This window comes from Notechis scutatus, chromosome Z (assembly GCF_049901735.1).
Source record: "Notechis scutatus isolate UNSWTSFEM ecotype Mainland chromosome Z, rNotScu1.2, whole genome shotgun sequence".
Taxonomy (NCBI): Eukaryota; Metazoa; Chordata; class Lepidosauria; order Squamata; family Elapidae; genus Notechis; species Notechis scutatus.
Window position 1 is genome coordinate 65245268 of NC_142025.1, and position 27836 is coordinate 65273103.

General features: G+C 37.8%; 2 protein-coding genes across 3 annotated transcripts in view; one reads left to right on the top strand and one right to left on the bottom strand.

The window, feature by feature from the left end:
* Nucleotides 1–2291, top strand: part of BMPER (BMP binding endothelial regulator) — a 525475-nt gene extending 523184 nt beyond the window's left edge. The window contains exon 15 of one of the 2 annotated variants that reach the window (XM_026674868.2): nt 1366–2291. In XM_026674868.2, the coding sequence (XP_026530653.1) occupies nt 1366–1547 (182 nt within the window). In that variant the 3' untranslated portion in view covers nt 1548–2291. Of the gene's footprint in view, nt 1–724; nt 1327–1365 lie in introns of those variants that run through there. The other variant, XM_087947656.1, reaches the window with a different exon arrangement.
* A 6679-nt stretch (nt 2292–8970) lies between these two features.
* Nucleotides 8971–9501, bottom strand: FANCD2OS (FANCD2 opposite strand). The gene has a single exon (XM_026674823.1). The coding sequence runs from the start codon at nt 9499–9501 to the stop codon at nt 8971–8973; it is 531 nt and encodes a 176-aa protein (XP_026530608.1).
* Nucleotides 9502–27836: the final 18335 nt, after the last annotated feature.

Consider the following 27836-nt stretch of genomic DNA (forward strand, 5'->3'; position numbering starts at 1 on the left):
AATTGTTTAAGTCAAAATCTGTTTCCATAATTATTTAAGTCAAAATCTGTTTAAGAAGACAGACCATGAGAGAAAGAAAATGAAACAGGTAGGAAAAAGAGGAAAGAATCTGTTTTGTTTGGCTATATACTCTTTCAGCCTATGCCATTCTAGCCTCTGCCTTCAAATTTCAAGATGTCACATTGAAAATAAGTGTCATTGGGCTGAAAAAGGTTCTCCAACCATGTGCTTAGCCATTGTCTTAATTGGTATTACATCCATAAAAGAAAAAAGGAATTCAGCTGAGGTTCTGCTTAGTGTTGGACCAGTTTGTTTAACTCCAGTTGCTACATTGCTCTTTAAATAATGGTCATTGGTTCAATCTATCCTTTATATTCAATTTTCTCTGCATAAAAGTATAATAAACAAAACATTTACATAAAATATAATCAACAAAATCTCCTATCCCTTTTGAATGGTGGACTTTTTGGCAAGTGCAGAGTTTATTATTCAGATGAATTGGGTTGAGAATTTATCTGTAACAAGGAAAATATTATTCCCTTTCAGATATGTTTGAGAGACAGAAAGCAATAATTATTTTACACACTTTAACCTTATTCCAACATAGGTTGCTGTAAAATAAAATAATGATAAAAATAATAAAAAATAGTAAAATAAAATAATAATAAAGCTTATATGTTTCATTGTTGCCACTCTTGCTGACAGTCTGTTCTTGGGATTCTAGACTCAGGCTTCCAAAAGCTGCCATCTAGACTTAATATGCAGCAGATCATTCCTATTGAACTGTAAAAGAAGCATTTTAAAGAATTCTCCCCTCCCCTGCCTTCCGAAACGCAGAGGAGATCCTCAAAGATAGCTTGAATGCTATGGATTATGTGGGCTTTATGAGACTTCCGAGACTTCTCTCTTTCAAGACAGAGTTTGGATTCAACCCAGCATTTTAAGAATGCAACACTTTCTCTCCTTATTCCAGTGATACTTTTTAATTCTTTTGTGAAAAATACACTGTAATGTTTCCAAAGAGAAAGTTGGGGATTAATAGAAGATGCTGTAATGATATTTACCATGTGTTGTAACATAATCAGCACTAGGAAAATAAAGAAGGCAGTTGATACTGAGACACATTCAAATCTTAACACTGAAAGTTATCATCAAGGTTGTGAGATTGTCATATTCTATGAAAAAAATGCTTTCAGCTGGGGTATTTTGAAAATGTCATCTCTTCTTTTATTATTCTACTAATAATTGTAATGACTAGTTATAGTATTCCTGACTGTAATTTCCATGGATCTGGTTTGAGGATGACTAACTGTAAATCCAACCAAGTAGATGCTGTGAAATTCATATCTTTGAAATGTCTTCCAGGAACCCAATGTAAACATGGTGCAGTTTATAACACATGTGGTCCTGGTTGTGTAAAGACTTGTGCCAACTGGAATGAGATTGGTCCCTGCAATAAACCCTGTGTTGCAGGATGCCACTGTCCTGCCAACTTAGTTCACCACCAAGGAAGATGCATCAAACCCACTATCTGTCCACAGCGGTGACATTCGCTTTCACTCCAAGGATACTGAACTTGATATCTTGAGTCCCTTTTAAAGCTCATAGCCAATATGGACTGCAGAGTCTGTTGGCAGATCTTACAAAACTCTCTTCCAAAGAGAAGAGGAAAAGGAAATGTGTGTGTCTATGAATGTATATGTCTATATGAAAATTTACATCAATACAAGCATACTGTATATGCAATTGTATATATACTGTATATATGTGAGAGTAAGAATGTATGTGCGTGCACACGCATACGTGCAGGCAAAAAGAAAACAATTGCCATATCGATTAGCATCAATGAACTAAAGGAAATGATATCCATCCACATTGTGTAAAGGACTGAAGCCCAAAAACCATTGTTAAATCTAGCTGTCATAGCATGACCTTACTATGTGGTCATGCTATGCCACTTCAGCAAGAGACTATCCCTCATTCCTCTGGGTTTTTGCATCATTTATATCAATCATAGGACAAATTATTATTATATGTATATATTTTCCATTATGTATTAATATTTATCTACTCCTAGGCTGTAGATCATGTGAATCTTTTGTGAAACTCAATCAGACATTCAGTGACAAGAAAGTAGCTGCTGGAGAACTCAATTTTTTTTTCAAGTCTTTTCATGTTACAATCTAAGATTTGGCTAAATTTTAGATTGATCCTGGACTTACTAATATTTTCCTCTGCAGATGTTTTGGATAATAGTTGAAGTATCTTAATAAAGAAAACTTGACAACGCATATTATGCTTCATCACCTCATTTAAATGTTGCCACAGTCATGTGTGATAAGGATGGTAAATATGTGTGTGTGCGTGTGTGTGTAATCAAGGTGTCTGTCAGCCACGTTCATGCTGTCTGCTGGAGAGAAAGAAAAAATGTTGGAGGGCCTGTCATCATCTTCCTGTTGCTACTTAGATGGGAGATTACCAAAATATTCCAGGAATGTAGTCTAATTTGGAAACATTATGGAAAAGGGAAATGATAAATAATTTCATTATCAGTGCAAAGAAAGGTACATGCATGTGTCAATAGCTGAGCTTGATTTGGAATCATCTTTAGCTTGATGTTGGCAGAAGGGAATAAACTTCAACTTTAATCCCAACTTTCTTTGAAATCAGTTAATCTTTTGAACTTGAGACATTATACAAAGGAAAGCACTCACACTGGATGGGCTTCTGTTGTCAACAGTGTTCATAAGAATGTGTATGTGGGGTAATGGTGATGATGAATGTGATCCCCTTTCCTTTGCCTTTTTTACTGCCTCATTTCCATTTCCAGACATTGTTCTTTCCTGCACTATGATTGACTCCCATGAATTCATTTACTAGTAAACAGCTATTCATAAAAAAAGAATACTCCATCTGCCAGAAATTCTGATGATATCATTATATTGGCTAAGAAAGTCTGCTAAGATGACTGAAAGTGGTTACAGGCATCCATAGGTTCAAGAGTAATGATTTTACAGTCATTCTTCATCAGTTAGGGGAAACAATAGATATTTAGAAGCAGAGCTGGAGTAGTTTTCTTGCCTTTATTAAAAGTGCCTGAAGAGATCTTGGCTTTCAGACCTACATTTTTTATGCTGATCTATTATCAGAAATGGAAGAATAAACTTTGCACTTTAATAATTAACTTCCCATTAAAAAAGACTAATTAGTCTTTTTATTTAAAAAATTAAACGCATCTATCTGTATATGTTTAATATCCTTTGAAAATATTAAAAAATAAGGAAAATAATAACTTAGTTAAGTCAATTGATTTAATTAGATTGTTTTTCAATGGCTATCTTCAGGTTAGAAAAATATTAGTTTATCCCTTGCATAGATTCAGTCACTGGGAAAGAAGGGGAGCCGGGAATGAGAAATCTGTATAATCTGTGTTACAGTTAGGATATAAAAGGTTTATGGCTTACAAAGGGCATGGATTGGCTGAAAATTCTGGTATCTCAGTACATCAAGATAACAACAAATTGGAGAATTCAGCCTTTATATAGGGTATGTGTATGGGGAGGGCAGGGGCTAGCATACTGTACATAGTGTTTTATTTTGAATTCTGGGGAATTCACTTATCAATTGCAACAACACTGGATTTTAAAAGATATTTAATGTTTTCAAACATGAAGTTTCATTTTATAAGCTATCTCTTATTAAGAAGGTGCTAATCCATACAATTTTCTTTGAATGCTGAAAGACACATTATTATTTAAAACTGATTCCTTTGTGAAAATAAACCCACTGTAATGACTTTTCTTTCAAAATGTTATTCAGGTAAAAGTGAATTGCTTCCACACTGTATTCACTGGTTGTAAATGGTCCTACAGTAAAGGTCTGTTTACCCCTGTCATCTTTTTTATTATTATTTTTTAAATTATTTAGTAGGAAGTATCATCCAAAGCTTGATGAAAGCTTCTTTTGTTTCATGAACTTTTCAAATGGCTTTAATATAATCCAAATATGCTTTCTCCTGAAGTTTTCCTCTGCCAATATAACTGTTTTGAATTCTCTTTCAAAAACCTTTAACATGAAAAAAATAAAGCAAATAATCCACTAAAGAGAGAAGACAGCAAGAAAGTAACAGGCAGCAGAGCTGTTTAACTCATTCTTTGCATTGGTCTTTACACAAAAAGTAACTATATAGCCCAACCTACCAAAAACATGACTGTAAAAGACAGACTAGAAATAAAGGTTAAAATAGGCAAAAAAAAAATTGTAAGAGACCACCTGCCTGATCTTGATGAATATAAATCACCTGGACCTGATGGATTACATCCCTGAATTCTAAAGGAGCTGGCAGAGGTCATCTCAGAACCACTGTACCACATCTTTCAAAAATCCTGGAGCACTGGGAAACTATCAGAGGTCTGGAAAAGAGCTGATGTGGTTCCCATCTCCCCCCCCCCCAAAAAAAGGGGGGGAATACCCAGGAAACTACAGACCAATCAGCCAAACATCAATACCCAAGAAGATACTGGAAAAGATTAAAAAAAAAACAGATCTGCCCTGGTAAAACATAAGATAAATCTAAATGTACAGGAAGATCTGGCCCGCCTACCAGACATCTGGAAACTAGCCCTTATCAACAAATGAGTCCCAGCCACGAAAACCAACACTGGACCCAAAACAACATTTGACACCACCACCATTCTCCCTCACCAGACTCAAATCCAAACCCTTCCATAGACGAAAGACAACCACCATCCAGAAACCAGACCATGGCTGCATGACCAGCTGCCACACACCACGACCCCCAAACCAAACAAATGGACACACATCCAGGCCTCAAACTTAGAGCCAAACCAAAACCCGGAACATCACAGCCACCTGCTCAGGATATCACATCACAGAACTCAGGAGGTTACACCACAAAACTTCAGGATGTTGCAACACAGCCAACGACCCAGGAGATTACAGCGCAAGACCCAGGATGTCACAACAATAGAACTCAGAAGGTCATCACACAGCCCATGACCCAGGTCATTGTGACCCAGGAAATTACAGCACAAGACCCAGGATGTCAAAACAATAGAATTCAGAAGGTCATCACACAGCCCATTACCCAGGTCGTTACAACACAGGAGGCTGATAGACACACAGCCAATACCTCAGCCACACATGTTCTTACGAAAAAGCCAGCCAATCTGCAAACATCAACTCTATCAACCAATCAAAAAATAACAACACAGCCAACCTCCCCACCAGTATATATAGGGAGATGGCAGCTCTGATCACACTTTGCTCACACAAGCACAAAGCCAAAAGCACCAGCCTGAAGATGGCAAGTGGGACCTCATCGAAACGTTGCCAAGATGCTCTCAATCTTATATGGGAAAATATCCGAACACGCCAAGACCTGCATACTTGTACCCGTGAAAATCTACGAATATATATATATGTTGATTTGTCTGTTTTAAATGTATGTCAAATAAATGTTTTTTTCTAGAATAAATAATAATAATAATAAAAACAGATCTGCCAAGATTAGAAATGAGTAAAGTAATAACTAGTAGTCAGAATGGGTTTGTTAAAAACAGATCATGCCAAACCAATCTTATTTATTCTTCAGCATAGTGACTAAAATAGTAGACCTGTCAGCCTTCAAGATTTTCTTCCTTTGCTTTGCATCTTTTGGCTGTCATAAGTAATGCGGGGAGGGGGGACATGATTACGGGAAACAAGCTAGAGGTTTTACAAAACAGAATTGTATAAGTTGGGAGAGGAAGTTTCTTGCTTAGGTTTCTATCTTATGCTATGCGCAGCCGCAGCTCTTTATCAAAATATGTCAAGGTCAACGGACAGAGGCCTCATCACCACCTGGAGATGCCCACATGATGTTATACACAACTTTTTATTGGATGGACAAATTGAACTATTGTGGGTGGGAACGTTGCCATCACTTTGTATATGTGATTTACATGCTCGTTTTCTCAGATTCAGAATTCTTTTGTTGATACCACTTGATTTCCAGTGAAACATATCTTTTCTCTAATTAATGGAGTCTAAGTATTTCTTTCTTGGATTTTGAATGGAGCACCATCTGACAAGACCAGCGAAATACTGTGGACATAATATACTTAGACTTCAGCAAGTCATTCGACAAAGTAAACAACAACCTACTTCTTGGTAACCTGGAAAAAGTGGGATAGATAGCAGTGCCATCAGATGGATTTGTAACTGGCTGAAAACTACTCAGTGAGCAGTTCTTAATGGTACTACAGTATGTCTATTGTAAGCAGTGGGGTACCACAGTGTTCCGTCTTAGGCCCAGTACTCTTCAACATCTGCATAAATGGGGCCATAGAATGGGAACTTACCAAATTTGCAGATGATACTAAGCTGGCAGGAATAGCCAACATCCTAGATGATAGGCTCAAGATCCAGATGGACCTTGACAGTCTTGAACACAATATGAAATTCAATGTAGAAAAAAGTAAAGTCTTACAGTTAGTCAAAAACCAAAAGTACACATGTAGACTGGGTGAAATCAGGCTAATTAGCAGTAATTACATGTGCCCCCCTCACACCTCATTTTCACCCTTCATGGCCTCCTGTAGGACTCTGCCAGCTGAAAAATGGCCTGAAAACAGGCCCAAAAATGGCCCAAAACCAGGCTCAAAATGGGCCAAAATGGGCCAACAACGGGCCAAAAAACTGGGGCTGAAAAGGGCCAAAAAATGGCCAGCAGAGTGCTGCCGGAGGACATGGAGGGTGAAAACGAGGTGCTATTAAACAGAAATGTGGTTCAACAAAAAATCATAGCATAGAATTATGGAGATTCTTCCATGTAGCAATATCTCTTTGGGGAAGAAAGACCTTACAAATGGTGTACATTGTTCATATAACTGAAAATCTTATTACTTCAATTCAAAGCGGCAACACTGTGTTCATTTTTGTCAAAATGTAGCCATTTATTAGTAAACAGAAAAATCAAGATAGTTTATAGCAGTGATGGTAACCTTTTCGGCATTGTGTGCCCAAAGCGCCTGCGCACATCTCCAAAATGCAATGCATTCCATGTGTCCTCCATGCATGCGCCCTGCCCTCCATGTACACATGTGCACTCCACACACACGCACCTCTTCCCAGCATGCACCCCACACCTGCGCATGCATGGCAGAGACCCAAAGACCAGATAGTTGGCGACAGGCATGCGTGTGCATGTGTGGCAGAGCTGAGCTGGGGTAACACCTCACATGCCCACAGAGAGGGCTCTATGTGCCACCTTCGGCAAACATGCCATAGGTTCGCCATCATGGGTATATAGCATACTGAGAATAAAATACCTTTGAAATATATTTTGGTAATTATTAATATAAATTGAGTCCAGGTTAAATTAGTCACACTGTTGATTTGAAATCAATCAAAAAGCTGGTCAACATCATCACTAATTTAGCTGTATTTGTTACAAGAGGCTTAATTGCCAAGCAATTGAAATTAAACCCATAGACTTCATCTATAAATGATAAATATAGCATGTGGAATTTTTAAATAAAATAAAATATTTTTTATTTAAATCATTAAATAAAAGAGTTCATTTGCTGCATAAATGAATCAAAGCAATTTAACTCAAATCTGCAATGCAATATATTGCAGAATTACTGTATATAGATCTGCTGTATAAGCTTTATACAGTTTATATAGATCTATTGTATACAGATCTGCTGTATAAACTTTGTTGTTACCACAAAGCACTATGGTTGATATTTCAGTGTTCAGCTTGCTTTAATGTGATCACGATAACTTTTCAATGAATGATTTGGGAATGATGTGGCTTTCAATGTTATATTTCAAATTTTTCAAATTATCTGAAAAACATTTTTTTAAAGGCAAATGGCTTAGATTGCTTTAATTTTCATCACCAAGAGATGAAAATAGAGCGTATTCGCTTGGGAATGGGAGTTTCATTTTGTTTTAAATTGTGAACTTCATATAAGTTTTAGTTGATATATGCTTTTTCCTTGGAGAAAATGATTCATGTTTCTGTTTTTAACAACTGTAACACAGGAAGGATTTTTTTATACCAAACATCTATGTTGAGTAGGAAAGACTTAGATATTATAAGATATAATAAATATTTCATTTAGACTTTCCCCCAGACTCCCTCCATTATGTACCCTATATTTGTTATTTTGAAATTTGTTTTTACCCTTGATTCATTCCTGGTTTAAGGAAAGATTGACATAGTTCACATTTATTTTCCATTTTGTTCATATAACAATGCTATGTTAAAGTTTAAAACATGCAATATCTTGACAAATTATGTGTTTTTACAATGTTTTAAAATATGATGAAACATTTTATAAAGGCAACTACCTGATATTTTATTATACAGATTGAAATGATATATGGGTACTGGGCAGCCTGTGGAAAACCTTTTTTTTTCACTGAGTGGGCACATAAATCTCAGACTTTGAAGACCATCTCTCAGGGAGAATGGATGAAACTTGTTTCATTTGAACTTCAGTGTTTGGACCCTTTAAAGCTTTTTTAATATATAATTGTCATCCATTTCATTTTTGAGCCAGATATTGTAATGGAGGGTTTTTGGTTTTTTTTGGTAAATGTTCTTTTGTAATCTTTTCTTCACAAAAAGAAGAGGAACAATAAGATTGGTTTCTTCTGTCTATAAACAATCTGAGTTTTTATGTTCTTCTGGATTTTTGCCAGTGATATTGTCAAATGAAATGCTTACTTTGTTCAGTGAAACTGGGTTTAGGAGTAAAAAGAAAGTAGTTATTTCAGGAAATAGAATGACTTCTAAGAAACATAAGTGTTGAAGAAAAATTGACCAATTCCAGGAAATAAGTTGAAGGCTGAATCCAATGAAATTTTTCTGAAGTAAAAGGGAATGCAGATATGTGCATGAGACAATTTCTTTTGCAGTCAAGGATCCAGTTTATCCTAATTTTGCTTAGGTAAGTTTCAGCGGGAATGTTGTAAGGCAAAGGCACATTTTTTGTAGGCAGCATAAAGTAAGAGAATAGCACGCAGCATTTGTCGACACATGGCCATAGCCATGTGCACTTGTGGTTCATGGAGGCCATGAGGTCTACGTTGCTGGGGACTTATCACTTGACAGAAGGCTGAGCGCTCTGAAACCCTCAATGAGCCAGTCCAGTGGGGAGGCTGTGCAGTCACTAGATGCCCAAAGACCGAGTCAAGTCCTATAAGCCTCACTGCCTGTGGTTTGTGCACAGCCCTATTGCATGCCCTAGATTCTCCTGCCAATTGGGAGGCTAATGGTTGCTTCATCCCAGTCTTAGCACTAGACTCCAGCACAAGACTCAGTCCCTGGAAGCAAAGTTGCACTTCCAAATCAGTGGCAGTGGCTGGGCTTTGCCCTCCCCGGAAAGGGTGTTTAGTGCTGCTGGGTCTGGGCACAGCACCTCGCAGCCATTGCAGAGATTCATCCAATGGGGACCAAGGTGCCCACAGCTGGTATCCATTGGCCATGGTCAGCACTTCCTAGTTGCTGCTGACCTGCTTTGCCCAGGATCCTGTGGCATGTTTCCTTTGCTTTGTGCCCTTGGCAACCTATTATGAGTAAGTATATACCTTAGAACATACATACAGAATCAGTGTTCCACTAGCTCCTCCTCCCTGTGCTAAGGAATGGTGTGCTCTATTGAGTGGCTATAACCATGATCCTTTCTTAGAAATAAAGTCTTCAACCTGCAATGACAGAGGGATCTTGCATGTAGCTTGGGGAAAAGGGAACTTTCATGGCTTCTGCCATCCTCTGGCTGTCTTCTTTGCTAATCTGCCTGGAGGAATTATTTATTTTATTTATTTATTTGATTTGTCAATCGCTTACAAGATAATAGGTATAAGTATAAAGATGAGTAAGAATACAGGAAATAAGTACAAATAAATGGGGACAATAGGACAGGGACAGTAGGCACGACAGTGCACTTATGCATGCCCCTTACAGACCTCTTAGGAATGAGGTGAGGTCAAAAGTGGTTAGTTTGAGGTTAAAGGAGTGGGTTAGATTAGAGGATGTAACAACAGAGTCAGGTAGTGAATTCCAGGCACTGACCACTCTGTTGCTGAAGTTGTATTTTCTGCAATCGAGTTTGAAGTGGTTTACATTGAGTTTGTATCTGTTGTGTGCTCTTGTATTGTTGTGGTTGAAGCTGAAGTAGTCATTGACTGGTAGGACATTGTAGCAAATAATTTTGTGTGCTACGCTTAAGCATAGTTCAAGGTTGTCCAAGCCCAAAATCTCAAGCCTGCTGATATACAGTATTCTGTTGCAAGCAGAGGAGTGTAGTACTCTTCTCGTGAAATACTTCTGGACTTGCTCAATTGTATTAATGTCCAATATGCAGCTCAGATTCCAGACTGATGAGCTGTATTCGAGTATTGGTCTGGCAAAACTTTTGTATGTTCTAATTAGCAATTCAATATTTCCGGAGGAGAAGCTTCGCAAGATTAGATTTACAACTCTTAATGCCTTTTTGGCAATGCTGTTACAATGAGCTCTGGCACTTAGGTCATTTGATATGAAAACTCCAAGATCCTTGACACAGTGAGAATCATCAACGAGGTCATATCCACCTAGTTTGTATTTGGTGAACTGATTTTTTTTACCAATGTGTACAACAGAGCATTTGTTGGTCGAGATTTGGAGTTGCCAGATGTTTGACCATTCTGACACATAATCAAGGTCGCTTTGAAGGATAGTAGCATTGTCGGTGGTGGTGAATAGTTTTACGTCATCCACAAAGAGGGCGCAGTTGTTTATAAGGTGATCACAAAGGTCATTTATATAGAGTATAAAGAGGGTGGGTCCTAGAATGCTGCCTTGGGGAACACCGCTGTTAACTGGAGCAGGGTTTGAGATAGCGCTCCCTATTTTTACGATTTGTTGCCTGTTTGACAGGAATGCAGTAATCCACTTATGAAGGGATCCGGAAATGCCACAAGAGTCTAGTTTTAACAGTAGTTTGTCATGTACCACTGAATCAAAGGCTTTGCAGAAGTCTATGTAAATTTTGTCTATAGCTTTACCCTGGTCAAGTAGTAGTCCATATGTTTTTGCAGTGAAGGAATTGAAGATTGCAGGACAATTTTTTTCCTGAAACCAAATTGTTTTTTGGAGAGTAGGTTGTTTGACTGTAATGAATTGGTTAATGATTGATTCCATGACTTTGCATGTGACACAACACAGTGAGATTGGTCTGTAGTTTTCAACCTTATGGTCCTGGGGTCACCTTTTTTGAAGATAGGGCTGACCGTAGCTAAGGACCATAGGTTTGGTAAGGAACTGGTTCTGAATGATATCTCATATATAATGCTTAGGGGTTCTGCTATGGCAGAGCACATAATCCATCAGGGCCAATAGATAGGGATGGTTTTAGGTTTTGTAGTGCCTTTTCTATGTTATCTTCTGTATAATCAATATGTAGTAGGTTATTACAGTTGTGGTACGACTAGGAAATGTGGGGCATGATCCATTGCTGTTTACAAAGACTGAACTGAAGAATGTGTTGAAGAGATTGGCCTTAGCAGTTTGATTGTTGCAGTCTTACCCATTTGGTCCTTTTAGGGGTGGAATGGTTTTTGAGTCTTTAAGTTTGGTGCTAACAAAATTGTAGAAGGCACGGGTGGACTTTGTACGTAGGAGGTTTTCCTCTTGTTTGCAGTGGTAATTTGTGCATTCTGCCTTTATCTGTTGGCATAGGGTGTTTTATTGGTTTTTAAAGTTTGCTACGTAGCTAATTTTGTTTTTAAACCATAGTGATCTTTTTTCTGATTGAAGTTTCCTTATTGTTATGAGTAATTTGTTTTTTGGGGGGGTTACTAATGGTACATACAGTTTAATGACTCTTTAAGTTCAAATAAGAATGGATTATAATGGTCTTCTGTGGTATTACAGCTAGATAACAGAATGTGCCAATCAAGAGATGATAGGTCAGCATCTATGATATCATAGTTGGCTTTTTTGAAGTTGTATTTTGGGGATCCATCATTATGATCCTCTTTGTGGGGGTGTAAATTGAGACAAAAGTTGATCATACTGTGGTCACTGTTTGAAAAGGGTTCTTGTATTTGTAGGTTATATATTGAGTTTGAGCTGTTGCAGAAGATAAGGTTGAGGCAGTTATTGAGTCTAATGTAGTTAGTTACTAATTGATCCAGTCCCAATGTAGTAACAGCATTGTACTGGGTTGCATGTATGGTTTAGGATGTACATTCATTTAGGGTCCAATTTATAAGAGGTAGATTGAGGTCACCAAGGAAAAGGGTGAGGGCAAGAGGCAGCCCACCTTAGCAGTGAAGTTAGCTTGTTTGCATGAACTATGTCATAATCAGGGGCTCTGTAGCATAATAAGAAGTGGATTGTGGTATTTAAGGACAGTTCACAGACGATGGTCTCTGGAAGAGCAAGTTCCTGTATAATTTGAATCTTTTTTAGATTTAGGGATTTTTTGTAGAAGATAGCAACTCCACCTGCTCTACAGATTTTGCGATCTGACCGATAAAGGTGATATTCGCTGACTGTGGTAATGGAGTCTGGAAAAGATGCATTTAACCATATCTCACAGACAAATATAATGTCAAATGTGGTCGTGCCTAATGAAATGAGGAATTCATGCATTTGGTTTGCGAGGCTTCTTGTGTTGAGTAGTTTGCATTTTAGATATGTAATAGTAGGTCTGGAGGAAGTAAGGGGTGTGCATGCCTAATGTTGGATGTTGGGGTGATGGTTATTGGGATGTAAATTGAAGGTCTTGCTTTTGATACATTCTGTGTGGTAGTCAATGTATAGGTTAGTATTCCTTGTTCATGGAGTCTTTTGAGCTCCAATAGCAGCTCCCAGGATCACGGGATCATACACATTGCTGTAAGATTAGGTCGATTATGTAAGGTGAGGTTAATTATGGAACTATCCATAAAATACAGTGCTAGAACTCCAGATGAAAAGGCAAAGTTGGTGAAAATGTTTTTGCTTTCTGTGGCATTTTGCACTTGGGAACATAGTGAGTAAAAACATTCTTCGTTCAGGATTAGGATGAAAGGATTAAAGCATACAAAGAGTGTACCTAACTCGACTTTTGATTCCCTGCTGAGCTGAACTCCATTGTAACTTAGTGTGCCAACTGCAAAGATAAAACCTCTATGCTAAACTGCAAAGTAGCCTCTTAAAATGTGTATTCTCAGCAATGTGAGATAGCACCCCCTAACAAAGCTCTGGGCTATATTCCCTTTTCTGGGGTTCTTTGTTTTCAGAGCATTGAGAAAATCATGAAGTTTGCATGAACTAATGAATATGAAATTATGTTTCTAACACTATGACGATCTATGCAAGCTGTGTAAAGCTATAAGAACTTTGAGAAAGAGGGTTTTTTGTGTGGCAGCTGCAGCTATGGCTTTTGCGGCTTTTGCTTTTTCTCTCTCTGCCTTGCTGTTTAAGGTGGGAGACTAAAAGGTCACCCAGTTTTGCTTTCTGATCAGAAATAAAGCTGATTATCAGTTGCCTCATGTTCAGAGATTCATTGGGTTTATCAGATTCTGAGCTGCACTCCAAAACCTTACAAGGAAATAAAAAGATCTAACACTTCTATATCTTAATCTCTAAACAACAGCACATTCCTACTTCTGTGTGCATTTTAAGAAAAATAGAAACCTGCAAATTAAAGGCATTTTCAGTCTGACTTTGCACATTCAGGCTCATTGCTTACATTTTTAATTTTTTAAATTTTAATCACTTAATTACTTAAAGTAATTACTTTAAGTACTTGAAGCTAAACTACCTAATACATGGACAGAAGCAAACATTACATTAATACCAAAAGATGATGTAGATTTGACACAGATAAAAAAATAGAGACCAGTATCTTTATTAAGTGTGGACTATGAAATCTTTACTTAATAATAGCAGAGAGATTGAAAAAAAATTCTGATTGAATTTATCCCTCCAGAACAAAATGGTTTCTTACCAAAAAGACAAATAAAACACAATTTAAGGATTATCTTAGGTAGATTGGAATACTACAAAATGCATCCAGGAAAACAAACGGCATGAATCTTTTCAGATGCACAGAAAGCCTTTGATAATATATGCTGGCTATTTATGACACATCAACTAAATTATATGGATTTTGGAGAAAAATGTATAAATGTAATTAAGATGATATATTATAACAAACAATTAAAGTAATTATAAATGGGGACTACACAGAAAATTTCAATATAAAGAAAGGAACAAAACAAGGAGGTCCGTTATCGCCCTTACTATTTATATTGACTTTGGAAGTCTTGAACAGAAATATTAAACAAGATCCAGAAATTAAAGAAATGGAAATAAGAGGAAAGATATAAATTACAAGCATTTGCAGATGATTTGTTATTTATTGTTGGAGAACCACTGGAGACAATCCCTAAACTATTTAAAAAGATAGAGGAGTTTGGAGAGATAGCAGGATTGAAAATAAATAGGGGGAAAAAACTAAAGTTATAATCAAAAACCTTACATAGAAACAAAAAGAATAATTGGCAGAAAAAGTGGACTTGCAAATAGTTAAGAAAGTTAAATACTTGGGAATATACCTAATAGCAAGATGTGCAACAATAAAAGAAGACAATTATATTCAATTTGGAAAAATTGAAAAATCTCCATCTATCAATGTTGGAAAGGATTGCTACTGTAAAAATGAATATCCTACCAAAATTGCTATTCCTGTTCTAAACAGCACCTATAAAAATGAAAAGAGATTCTTTGATGACATGAATAAACTGATCTTGAAATGTATCTAGAAAGGAAAAAAATCCTTAAATTGTATTTAATTCTTTAATTCTTAAAAATTCTTTTTAGTGAGAAACCAAAATTTAGCAAGTAAAAAAAAAGTGTGAATTAAATTGAAAATGTTACAAAAATCTAAAATGAAATATCTGCAATATTAGTCAACCCGGAGAGGAATTTTTTTTTCTCCTTTCAAAATTTCACTCTACCGAGGGGACTCTACAAAGATGTCTGAACATAGCAAGGAGCAAGGGGAAGCCGAATGCTGGGGAGAAACTTTGACAACTACCCAGTCAGACACTGGCTTTGTGGGCCCCATCAAACACATCGAAGCTGCCTGAGAAAATTCCACGAAGCCCTGATTGTCTATAAGCATAGGAAAGAGAGACAGCTGGGATGGAAGAGCCAAGGGAGTAACCCTCATCTGTGATAACCGTAAACCTGGGTGGAAAATGGAACTGGAAGCCCTTTTGAATCAAGAAGAACGTATCGAGGAATCGCTGGCAGATAACCGACTGAAACAATAAATAAATTGCCTCTTGAGGGAAGCCTTGGAGGACCTCAATGTGCAGGATGAACCAGGTTGCCATAGAAGGAGAGCGAGTGAACCAGAAATTGAGAGAACCCAAGCCGCCACCCCGATCCAGCTGAGGCTGATCAAGCAATGGACCAAGCTGGAGGACCAGCAGCCATGCCATGTATCCAAACCCTTGCTGTTCCAGAGCACAGGATTAACTCTGGCCAACCTAGGGACCTACAACTGCAGAGAAAGATCCCGCACTTGGGGGTGAAATTCAAAGGGGACCCCCAGAAATTGGGGTTTTTTTCTGGTACAAGTCCTCACCAATATGCAAGAATACGGGTGGAACTTCCCAACCCAGGGGGCATGAGTGTGAGTCATCACCCCAGCCCTAGAAGGGGCAGACACCAAATCGATGGTAACCCTCCACAACATTGACACCCCAGAGCTGATGAACCTTGATGATTCATGACAGCACTACACCATCACTTCGATTGATTGAAAAGCCCACAACTGCATTAGGGTCATAAAGCAAGGCCGTTGCCCTGTAGCTGAATACACTGAGGAATTTTGTGACTTGGCCGGCTGAGTCAACTGGCCAGAGATATTCTAGTCTGCTAGTTCAAAGATGGACTCAACAATGACCTGTACACTGCCTGCCTGGCCCATGGGGCCCCTAACCTTCTGGATGAATGGTACCTGATGGCAGAGGAGGTGGAGATCAAGATGGCCTGTAACCAGTACCACAGTGGCAGGGTTTGGAGACGATCCCCATGCCAGGGGAAACAGGAGTTTTTCAAACCCCAAATCACTATGACTCCAAGACCATCTAGCTGTTTTAAGTGTGGAAAGGAGGGACAAGATGCAGTGGAGTGCCGTTCAAAAACCCTGCCAGAAAACATACCACCCATTGGGGGGAAATCTGGAAAAACAAACCCCCAAGGAATAGAAACCACCCTGAGAAGCCAGGAAGCTGTGAGGTTTCGGTCCCCCCCAAACCCAGAGGAAGAATCTCCAATACCTTGAGGAGACCTGAGCCAGTCCAAAAGTGATCTGGAAGATGATCCACTGGTAAGCAATACAGAATATCCCACAAGGGAATAGAGATGGACCCACAAAAAGTAAAAGTTGTTGTTGATTGGAAGCCACCCCAAACTCTCAAACAACTGCAAAACTTCCTGGGTTTTGCAATCTTTTACCATCAGTTCATTCTGGCTATTGCAAATATTGCCCTCCCTATCATGAGCTTGTTAAAAATGAAAAGGGAGGGAAACAAAGGCAAGGCAACCCCTTACCTGGATGATGGAATGCCAAGTGGCATTCAAAAAACTTAAACAACTATTCTCAGCAGAACCAATCCTGAAACATCCAAACCCTGAACAACCATTTGTCATCCAAGCAGATGCTAGCGATGTAGCAGTTGGAGTAGTTCTACTCCCAAAAAAATGAATGTGGAAAATTGCAAGTATGTGCTTATACTTCCAAGAAACAGAAACCAAGTAAAGATGGGCCATATGGGAGAAAGAGGCATACACTGTGCGATGGGCACTCCTCACATGGAGACACTTCCTAGAAGGGAATCCCCTTTGAAGTCTGGACTGATCATAAAAATCTAGAAGCCTTGAAAACTCCAAGTATGTTGGGGGCAATATTTTAAACGGTTTAATTTCACTCTCAAGTATCTCCCAGGAGGAAAAACCTCTTGGCCGATGCCCTGTCCAGGAAACCCCAGTACAACAGCAATAAAGATTGAAGTTGTAAAACCCATGATCCAACCAGCCCAACTTGCAGCCAAAGTAATCACCTAAGCACAAGGGAAGAAAGAACCACTTGCTGACAATGCAACCACTTCCAAATTTAAGGAGACACTACTTCAGGATGACTGGCTCCAGGCTAATAAAAACATTTGCTTACTCAAAGGCGATCTATCCTGGGTGGAAAACAAACTGTAGAGAATGGACCTCATGAAACGATGCTATGACTCAAAAATAGCTGGACACTTTGGATTTGTAAAAACCCTTCATCTTATAAAAACTCTGGTGGCCATCTCTCAAAAAAAGACATTGAAAGTTATGTTGCTAGTTGTCCTATCTGCACAGCTGCAAAAAGAAGACAAGGGAAATCCTCTGGACTTTTACAAACAGTAGCAGAACCTTCATCTCCCTGGAGAGAAATCTCTATGGACTTTATAGTGGAGCTCCCGGAAAGTGCAGGAAACACTGTTATTTGGGTTGTAATGGACCTTTTTTCAAAACAGGTTCATTTTGTACCCTGCCAAAAGATCCGAACAGCCAATGATGTTTTTAATACACATATATCGCCTCCATGGAGCTCCCCAATGGATTATCTCAGATAGGGGTGTACAATTCACTTCCACATTTTGGTGGGCATTTTTAAACCTATTAAGCTCCACCCATGGGTTGAGCTCATTGAATCACCCCCAGACCAATGGCAGAGCAGAACAATATTAGAACAATATTTAAGATGCTTTATTAATTACCAACAGGACAATTGGAATGACCTTCTTCCTTTTGCAGAGATATCATACAATAACTCAGTCCACAGTAGCACTGGGTTCACCCCATTCCAGGTAGCCACAGGACAAGAATTCAACCCCATGCTAGAGCTACCTACCAAGGAACCTGAAATTCCCCTCCCTTAAGGAGTGGATAAATAATTTGCAAACCACTTGGCCAGTGGTCAGACTAGCCTTACAAGAGGCTAGAGCAGCTTTTAAAGCTCGAACAGACAAAAAACGCTGTGATCCAAAACCATTCAAAGTGTATATTTGTCTACAATGTTCCTAAAATCATTGCAACCTTCTAAGAAACTGGGACCTAAATTCATTGGCCCATTTTCCATCTCCAGAATTATCTACCCTGCTATTGTAGAGCTCCTATCTCCAAGACACTTAGACAGGTTTATCCAGTATTTCACTGCAGCCTACTCAAACCAGAGATCATTTCAAAAATTAGACACCCCACCTTCCCACACCTTTATGGTACATGGGGAACAACATTTTGAAATTAAATATATCCTTGACTCATGCACCCACCATGGATCCACATAATATTTAGTACCTTGGAAACACTTTCCCTTCTCACAAAATGAGTAGGTAGCTAAACAGCTAAAAAGTCCCCACATTACTACAGAAGTTCCACCTGAAATACTCTCACAAACCACCCTAAGTTATACATGTAACACATGCTTTATGTCTTCCAGGTGGATTTCTCATTTTTTTGAGGAGAGCAATTTGTCAGATCCATGTATCTGTCATTCTTCAATGGAAAAAGAAGGGGCGGGATACAAGTAATCCTTTTTGATGTAATCTGAATATCCTAAATTCTTCTACTGATTTACAACTGGGCTGGAGGAGGGGCCCCTCTGCGATGCCTGGAAACTTGTCACCTTTTGGAAAGATAGCAAGAGGAGAAGGGGCCATAAATATTCCAGCTTTGAATGATACTTCCTGGGAGCCTCTTCTCAACTACGTTGCCAAAAAGGGGGGGGGGAATTAACATGTTGCTTCTTTGTATTGATGAAATCCACATCAGACTAAGGGGAGGGGTTCTAACTCCTTTATCTAAGCTGCATGCCTGGAAGGAAATCAGATCCTTCTTTGAATTTGACCTGCTGTCGTCCTTTTCAATAAAGAATTCCTTTTGAAATTTTTTTATCATCTGAAGGAGAGAGAGTCTGGTCCTTACACGAATGGAGGATTTGGATATTACCAAGCATGTGTGATAACATGGCTAAAAGAATGGATAACCCACAGGCATAAGAGACTATTATTTTTAGAAGGACATGATTTACAACTGGGATGGCATGCCTTTTTATGGTATGAAAAGAATAAAATTCACAGATACTTTCAAAATCACTATAGAAGAAACTCACTATTTTTAAAAATATTTTAATTGAAAATTTCTTTTTACATATCTCAAACAATATTGAACAGTGCTGTGACATATTTTATACAACTACATTTCATATCTAATATAATCTATACATTCTATTTCTATACCATTTACATTTATGTTATACATTTTCTTTTCTTATTTCTACTGTAATGACCCGGGGCATGGCACAAAGGCAACACAGTCCAATAAGCAAGAATACCTCCAACTTTGCCCCCAATGTCCAGGTTACCTTCAGCTGGAGAAAAAACTCTCCCAAGAACAGTCTTTTTTTTTTTTTTAAACAAGTTTTATTTTCAAGACAAACAATACATAAATACACATAAACACAAAACATAAAAGCATAAAAAATCTCTTTTCTGAAAGTTGCTTAGTCCCGGGTTAAAACTCTTGGTACAGACACAAATTCAAATTCATATTCATTTTACATACTATTTCATATCTTATTAACATTTTCAATTTTCTATATGACTTCTCCTCTCCTTTAAATTTTCTCAATTTTATTTTATTTTATTTATCTCCTCTCAATTCGTATCATAATATTTATTATTCTTTGTCTGTCTACTCCAGCCAACCATTTATTTTTCTTCTTTAAAAAAAGAAGAAATACTTCTCCTGTACACTATATGGAGTATGATGCCTTTATCTCTTTCCCCTATATTTATAATACTTAATATAAAACACATGACATACATTGGGATTCTGTCTGGTACATTCTAAAATTATACTATATTATCAAAAATAATACAAATCTATTCATTAGTATTGATATTCATTCATATCTTAAACGTTTAACTCATTGCTTTTCAATTAAATCACATACTTTTATGGGAGCCCTATTTTCCATAATTATTCCCCCCCACATCACATATTATAGCTCAATATTTCATTAAAATGTTCCTCCTTCTTCTACTTCAAATCTCATTTCACAAAAAATTTCACTAGTATACCATATTCTAATAATTAATATTAACAATCATTTATATCTTAAACATTTTATCCATTTCAATTAAATATCATGCCTTTGTGGGAACACTTATGCTTTCCAAAGATTATTACCCCCCACATCACAATCTTTAATCATGTTTCATTAGAGTACTCCTTTTCTTAACCAAAAATTTCACTAATTTATGTTAAATATTTTATCACATTTTAAGTTACATATTATTTCTAATTTTCTATGATTACTTCTAAATACAAGTATAAAAATGCAGTCTTATGTACCTTTCTAGAATCCCTTTAACAATAAGATTTATCCATTATCTCTAAAAAACTTTTGCTTCTTAACATCTTGCTCCCCACCATTAGGACTTCTCATCCCTTCCTTTCTGTCTTGCTTCTTCTTCTCCTTGTCCTCTTTTACCCCTTGTCTCTCCACCTCCCTTTTATTCTGCTTTCCCCCTTTCTGTTGTTTCTTAACATAATGTCCCCTTTTCACCTTATTCTTCTCTTTTTGGGCTGTTTTTCCAGATCTTAAAGACCTTTTTTCCTTTTTCTCTTGCTTTTTCCCTTCTCCAATCAAAGTTCATCAAAGATGGCTTCTTCTTCTTCTTTGTCCCCATCATCCTCATTCTGCTTCACATAAGTATAAACCGCCATTTCTAAGTATTGAAAAATAGTGCCAAGACCATCTTCCCCTCCTTGTTTTTCTCTTTCATATTTTTGATATATAAGTTTCAATCCATCCATAGATGATGCCATTGTGTAGAGAAAAGTTTTTCCAAATAACCACCCAGATGATTTAATCAGAAGTAATTTCCAAAGGTTCCAAAATCACCAAACAATCCAAACAGACTATTTCTTTTAGATACCTTCTTCTTCTTCACTTTCTCTTTCTGGGGTTAAAATAATCACAAATCCTTTTCAAATATATTTTTGGAAGTTTTTTTTAATGTTTAACAACTCTTTGCAATTCTAGGCAATCTTCTCCTTATTTTCAGATTTTGCTCTAATTTTTTTCACTCTCCTTCCCACTCACAGCCAAAAGGTTTTTTTTTTCCGCTGTCACTTTAGGAAGGAGAGTAGAACAAAGAAAAACTTTCCCCTTTAGAGTATTCGCAGCTTGTAACTCTCACAAGGAACAATATATACTTAGCAGCCTTCAAGGTTCCAGGTCACTTTCTCCCGTCGTCCCGGTTAGAAGTAACTTTCACTTTTCTTCCAGCTTTCTCCCTCCTGCACCTGCTTATCCGGCTGCAGCTTTCTTCGTGGCGGCCATTGCTGACCGCCGTTCCTCCGCCTCGGAAAGGGGATTTAGCTGGCTAGGGAGGGGTTTGCGGCACCCCAAACCCCTTGCCAGATCCCCTGTCTTCAGCTGCCTCTACGGGCAGCTATATCCCCAGATCCAAATGGATCGGGGGAACCTTGGCGGCGAACGCAGCAGGGATCGCGCGGTCGCGAATCCCTGCCGCCGCCGAAAGCTTGCAAACCGGAAGTTTGCCAAGAACAGTCTTTAAGTGGAGGAAATCCAGTCTGAAAACAAGGTACATACAAACTGTAAATAAAAATCCACACAAACCACGCTGCAGTAATTAACTTGATAGGGCAGGAGAAGGATTGCAGGCTTGAAAGCACAGCAAAGCACATACAGTTGGGAAGATGCCAGGAACCCAGATAAGCCTCGACGATACCAGATAATTCATGATTTGCTCCCAACTACTTTGCTGTGCACTGCTTCCTTTTCTAAACACTATGTTCCCAGCTGCAGCTAATGAAGGAAATCAGGGTCCTTTCCTCCTCTGTAAGCCATGCAACTCATGTTGCTCCCTTCTTTGTTCCTCCCTGTGAGCCCTAGGATGAAGAGGGGGTGGGCATGGGTCTTCCTCTGAATTCCCTCTTGCTTGCTCTACCTCTCCCCTGCTCTGCCCAGCCAGCCTTTGCCCTTCCCCAGTTTCTTCCACAGCCAACGGAGCACACTCCCACTCCCTGTCAACTGCTCAGCCTCCCCCTCCGAATCAGATTCTGACAGGGGCATGACATATACTCTTTATCCAGTCATACAATTTCTCCCAGATTGCATAAAATTCAGAATCTTCTTTTCCTTTTAATTCTATAGTCAACTTATCCATTTCCCTGCACTCAAAGATTTTAAAAATTACTAGGCCTTCGGATGGTATATATTCTTTCTTCCAGCATTGTGCAAAGGCTATTCTGGCTGCTGTTATTATATGTAGCACTAAATATTTTGACTTTTTATTGCATTTTCCTTTGATTACCCCTAGGAGAAATAATTCTGGAATAAATTCTATTTGACTTCCTATTACTTCCTGTATCCATTTTTGTATTTTCTTCCAGTTTTTTTTTCACTTAGGGGCATAACCCCCAGGTATGATAGAAGGTACCTTGTTTTTGTCCACATTTCCAGCATTTTGAATATAAATTTGGGTAAATCTCAGCCAGTCTAGTGGGTGCCACATGCCAGTAGTAAAACATTTTATATTGATTTTCTTTATAAGCTGCCGATTTTATTATCTTATAATTTATATTCCAGATTTTCCCCCCACTCCTCTAGCTTGATATTGGGCCCAAACTTTTTGGCCCATGCAATCATTGATCCCTTAATTATCTCCTCTGCTGTACCAAATTCTAATCAGTAATTATATATGTTCTCGTCTGGACCAGTTAAAAGTTTATCTAGTTTTTGTGGCTTGGTCAATTCCATATTCCTCACTATCTTTTTTTTTGTCTTGCCTATAATTGCAAGTAGGGCCACCAATCAATAGTTATTCCTTGATCTTGCAATTCTTGCCTATTTTTTAATTTCCTTTGATTGTCTAGGATTTCCTTGTATCTGGTCATCTTGTCTACCTCCGTTGTGTTGGGACGAATCATGGCATCCACATGGTGGAAAGCCAACATGGGATTTTCAAATACTTTTTTTTAATCTCTCTCCATGCTTGTATCAGAGCATCCCTTATTTTGTACCTATAAAAATATAGTTGTGACTTTTGTTCCTTATCCCACAGGAAGGTGCTCCACCCCTTCTGTAGGTCATGCCCTTCCAGCGTTAGTATTCTTTTCTTTCTTAAATTGATCCAATCTCACACCCATACTAATATTGCTGCCTTATAGTAAAGTTCCCAATCAGGGAGTCCAAAGCCATCTTTGTTTCTACTATCTTGCAAATCTCTTAATTTTATTTGTGCCTTCTTACCTGACCAAATAAATTTTGTGATCATTCCATTTAATTCTATAAAAAATTTCTTGTCTAATTTTATTGGAATTGTTTGGAATAAGTAAGGTAGTTTTAGTAGAGTATTCATTTTGATAGCTGATAGTTATCCTAATAAAGATAATTGTAGTCCTCCAGCTTTCCAAATCTTTTTTAATTTGATAATTGAATTAACAGATACTTTCAAAATCACTATATAAGAAACTCACTATTATCTGTATGGGGGAAAAATAAAACCTAAGATTTATTTGAAAATCCCAGAATGGCTCTCAATGATGGAAGCCTTTACATACCCAAATCTGGTGAAGTTCAAAGAAATTGTGACATATAAAGATATTTTGGACACTGAAGGGGAATTAAAATCTAAACAAGAGCTTGAATACCAGGCCATTATATTATCATGGTGGCCTCAATTGTAAGTACAAACCTTATCCTAATGGAATAGAAAAAATAAACTAGATTCACATTTTCAAAACCATTTTTGTTTAATCATGCTGACTGAATAACCAGAATTGGCTTGGTTTACATTTTGTGCATTGAACCATAATATTAAAAAAAGCAATTTCTGATAAAGACGCAACATTTTTTCTTTTATTTAAAAAGAGTAATTGTTTTAATAAAGAAAAATACCCTCAGCTGGTATTTTAACATTGACAGGGGAAAAACCTGATTATGAGCATAGGTGCACTTAATAATTGAACAGAGAAGCACACCACAAAAGTCTCACTTTAGGATTCAGAGGTTTATTAAAATTTAAAGCATAGCAAACACAAAGCCTTTGCTATTGGCACTTTAAATCACTTTGTAATGAGGCTCAATCAGACAAGCAGTCAAAAGTGATGGCTTGAGGCCAATTATCAACCTCCCATTATTCAACTTTATCTTTTATATCTTAAAATGACAAATGGCATTATTTTCAGAATCTGTCCATATTGTCATAGCAACATGGGCAGTTTTCCATTCCTTTAAATCTCAGTGTTACAACATGGCTATTTGTACATGTACTTTAAGCATATACTTCCTCTTTTCCCACAGTCCCCCTCATTTTGCATATAAGGAACTATCTCGTCCATGTCAACTACCATTTCATCAGATGTATATGCTGATTACAAATTTTCCTTTATACTTGCATCAGATTATTTATGTCACTATTGAACCCATCTCAGACCCCCCCCCCCCAAACTTTACTGTGCTAGAAGGGCATGCAAAGGTTACAATAGCAACAAATATTGTGGGTTCCCATTATTTTCCCCTCGCAACATATTCTTATAAAAATAAATATAGATTTGTTTAATCTATAATATTTAATATTTTTAATATTTATGGTGCATGCCAATATTTTTCTATTTTAACTTTTTAACTAAAAGAAAGCAGATTATATAACTTGGGTCCAAATATATTCTTCTGAAATGAGTCAATACATTTATAGAATTTGTTACATTAAAAGATGATCTACCTACTGGCAATAGTAATTCTTATCGATTCTGTCAGATATAGAACTTGAAAGAGCTTGGAAAAGGTACTGTAAAAATGAGGGCTATTAAGATAAACATTAGAATAAGTAGTTAGTGCTGTTTTTTTTAAATACAGAGTGCAAATACTTTCTCCAATTTGCACAAGTAATTGTGCAAATTACTTTCTCAATTTTTTCTCCTGACAGAATGATTTAAAAAAACAACAAGCAAATCAAATGGGAGAAAAGATGGAAAAAGGAATTAAATAGTAGCTGGTATTTAAGCCATGATGAAAATCTTGATAAAATAAGAAATTAAAACACCAACTTTTAAGTTGCATCATTTATTAATTTCATTTCTGATAGTATTCAGAAGTCATCCATGTTATTGAGCTAGGGAAATAAATGAAAATACAAATTGTTTTAACTATGATGTTTTAAATAATTATGATCTCCAGTAATGCAAAGTAGTGAAAAATAGGGTAAGATGGTACATGCTGAGGATTGATTGCAGGAGAGAGAATGACCAGTTCTCCATCTTTTGTACAAGAGAAATTGGTATGCATAGGAATGAAAGAAATGATACCAGTACTTGAATTGATTAATGGCTAGGTTTACCTGATTGACAGGTCCATTAAAAATATGTACAGACCATGCTCAGAAACTACTGCCATTTTCTCAGCTTCTCTGTTAGCCTCCAGATAAATTAGGCATCATCTGACATCATGCAGCTGCTGCATGCTTTTTTCAGTGCAGCTGGAGTCCAGCCCCACCAAAAAAAGCACAACATGCGCTGGCCCATTGGAGAAGTGGAGCAGCAGCTACAGAGTTCTCTCAATGAAAAAGGAGTGGCTGGAGAAGGCTTCTTGCACTGAAAAGGGGGTGGCTGGAGGCAACTCTATTTCAGTCTCCAGCCACCTCTTTCTGTGCAAGAAGCCTCCCCCAACCGGGTGGCTGTTGCTCCCCTCCTCCTCAGCCATACAGAACAAACAGACAGAGAAGGAGGAGAGCAGCTGCCCAGTTGAAGGAGGCTTTTTGCGCTGAAAAAGGGGTGGCTGGAGGTGACTCTTTTCAGTCTCCAGCCACCTCTTTAGCGCAAGAAGCCTCCCCCAACTGGGCGGCTGCTTTCTGCCTGTTTGTTCTGTATGGCCGAGGAGGAGGAGAGCAGCCACCCGGTTGGGGAAGGCTTAATATTAAAAAAGGCAGAATATTATATTTCCCGAAATGAGAAATGGAGAAAGAAAGTAGCCTCAAGTCTTTCTTAATAGCCCAAGCAGATATTTTGTTCCCATTAAGAAAGATTGGGCTAGGGACTTCCAACTGGACTTCCATCATGATTGAAGTGAGGTCCATGACCACCATAGCTCCACTTCAAGCTCAACTAGTTGGAGGGCCCCAATCGAGGCCAGAGCCACCTTGGAGGAATGGTGAAGAAAGGGGGACCACCTGGCAGATAGAGGAGAGCCACATCTCTCCTCCCTGACACAGAAAGCCCCCTCTTCCAAAAACAAACTACAATGGCAACCAAAATGGCTGCTATGAAGACGGGGACAGTCTGAAACCTAAGACTGTGCAGGAGTGAAGAGACAGTGAATGATATGAGAACTGGATGAAAATACTTCTGAATCCTTAAAGGTAATCCCAATAAAAATACCAGAAAAGAGACCTCACAAAGACTTTTTGGAATTAGCAGTGATCTATTATGGGAAAAGACTAAATAGAATATGAAGAATTCAATTTAAAAAAAAACAGGGAGGCCAACAAAATAAAGAAAACTTTTCAAAAGAATATTTGAAAATTGGAATTGGTGATTGTAAAGGATTTGGTGTGGGGTAGGCATTATTTAATATGCTGTAATCGGGAGGGCGGAGCTGGCATCATGGCAGTACGACGCGTGATCTTGATCCTCCAAGATCGCTGTCGATATCTCCGCTGCTGGATGGTCCTGACAGACTTAAACCATCCTGTAGAGATGGTGATCGACAAGTGCATGTCCTGCTGATCACAGGAACATCGCAAAGTCCCTGGTTGATCCAGGAAAAGCCCTTTCTGCTGGCAGCGGAGAGGCAGCCATTGAAGCTGCTGAAGCTGGGACAGCTCCAGAATGGAAGAGATTGAAAGAAAATGTGTCAGTTTGGTGAGATGAATTTTTACTTATTTTTTCTTGAAGAGAACACCCTGAAAGACTTAAAGTGGAATTAAAAGTGAAGAGAAAAGAGTTTAAGTGGTGAGATTAAGCTAGTTAAAGTGAAAGTTTTTTTCCCCTTTTTATTGGAACTTTGAATCTGGCAAAGCTTCTTAATTTTAAACTGGACTGGTCTTTTTTTAAATTCCCTATTCTTGTTTTTATTTTTTAACAATTCTCTTAAAAGTTTGTTTTGATTAAGACTCTTCTTTCTGATTTGAGATTTACTTCTTTTTAAAAGAAAAGATTTCACTTTTTTTATGTTCCTGGCTTTGGATATATGAGGGGGAAGTGAAAGTGAAGGAAAATAAGTAGCACTGCCATCTGGAGGCTTGGATATGTTGTTTTCTTTTTTCTTTTACTTGTTTATGTATTCGTGTTATACTCAAGGACTCTGAGCTTTGCACTGGAAAAGATAGTGGGATGAGCATGGCAGATTGTTTACACAGGTGCTCATCTGTGAAATTATAGATAGCTGGAGTCTGGAGTTGAAGCTGAAAGAAAGAAGATTGAAGTGACCTTGAAAACACTGGAACTGGAAACTTTGAGCTGATTTATTAAAGACCCTTGGATATTTAGTGGCAGAGGCTTGCTTTACATTAGAATTGTTTGTTACTTTTTACCTTCTTTTCTACTCCCCTCTAGTTGGGTATTTTTTATTTGGATTTCAACCTTTCAACCCAGGAACTAGAATGTAATTTTTTTTATTTTTGCTCTCTTTTTTTCTTTTTATTAAGATAAATACATAGACTATTATTTTTTTTATTTTTCCTTTCCCCTCTTTTTCTCCAAAAGA

Bases quoted from the DNA above. Each gene is read 5' to 3' on its own strand.
- FANCD2OS (XM_026674823.1), bottom strand. From the start codon at position 9,501: ATGGCCAATGGATACCAGCTGTGGGCACCTTGGTCCCCATTGGATGAA.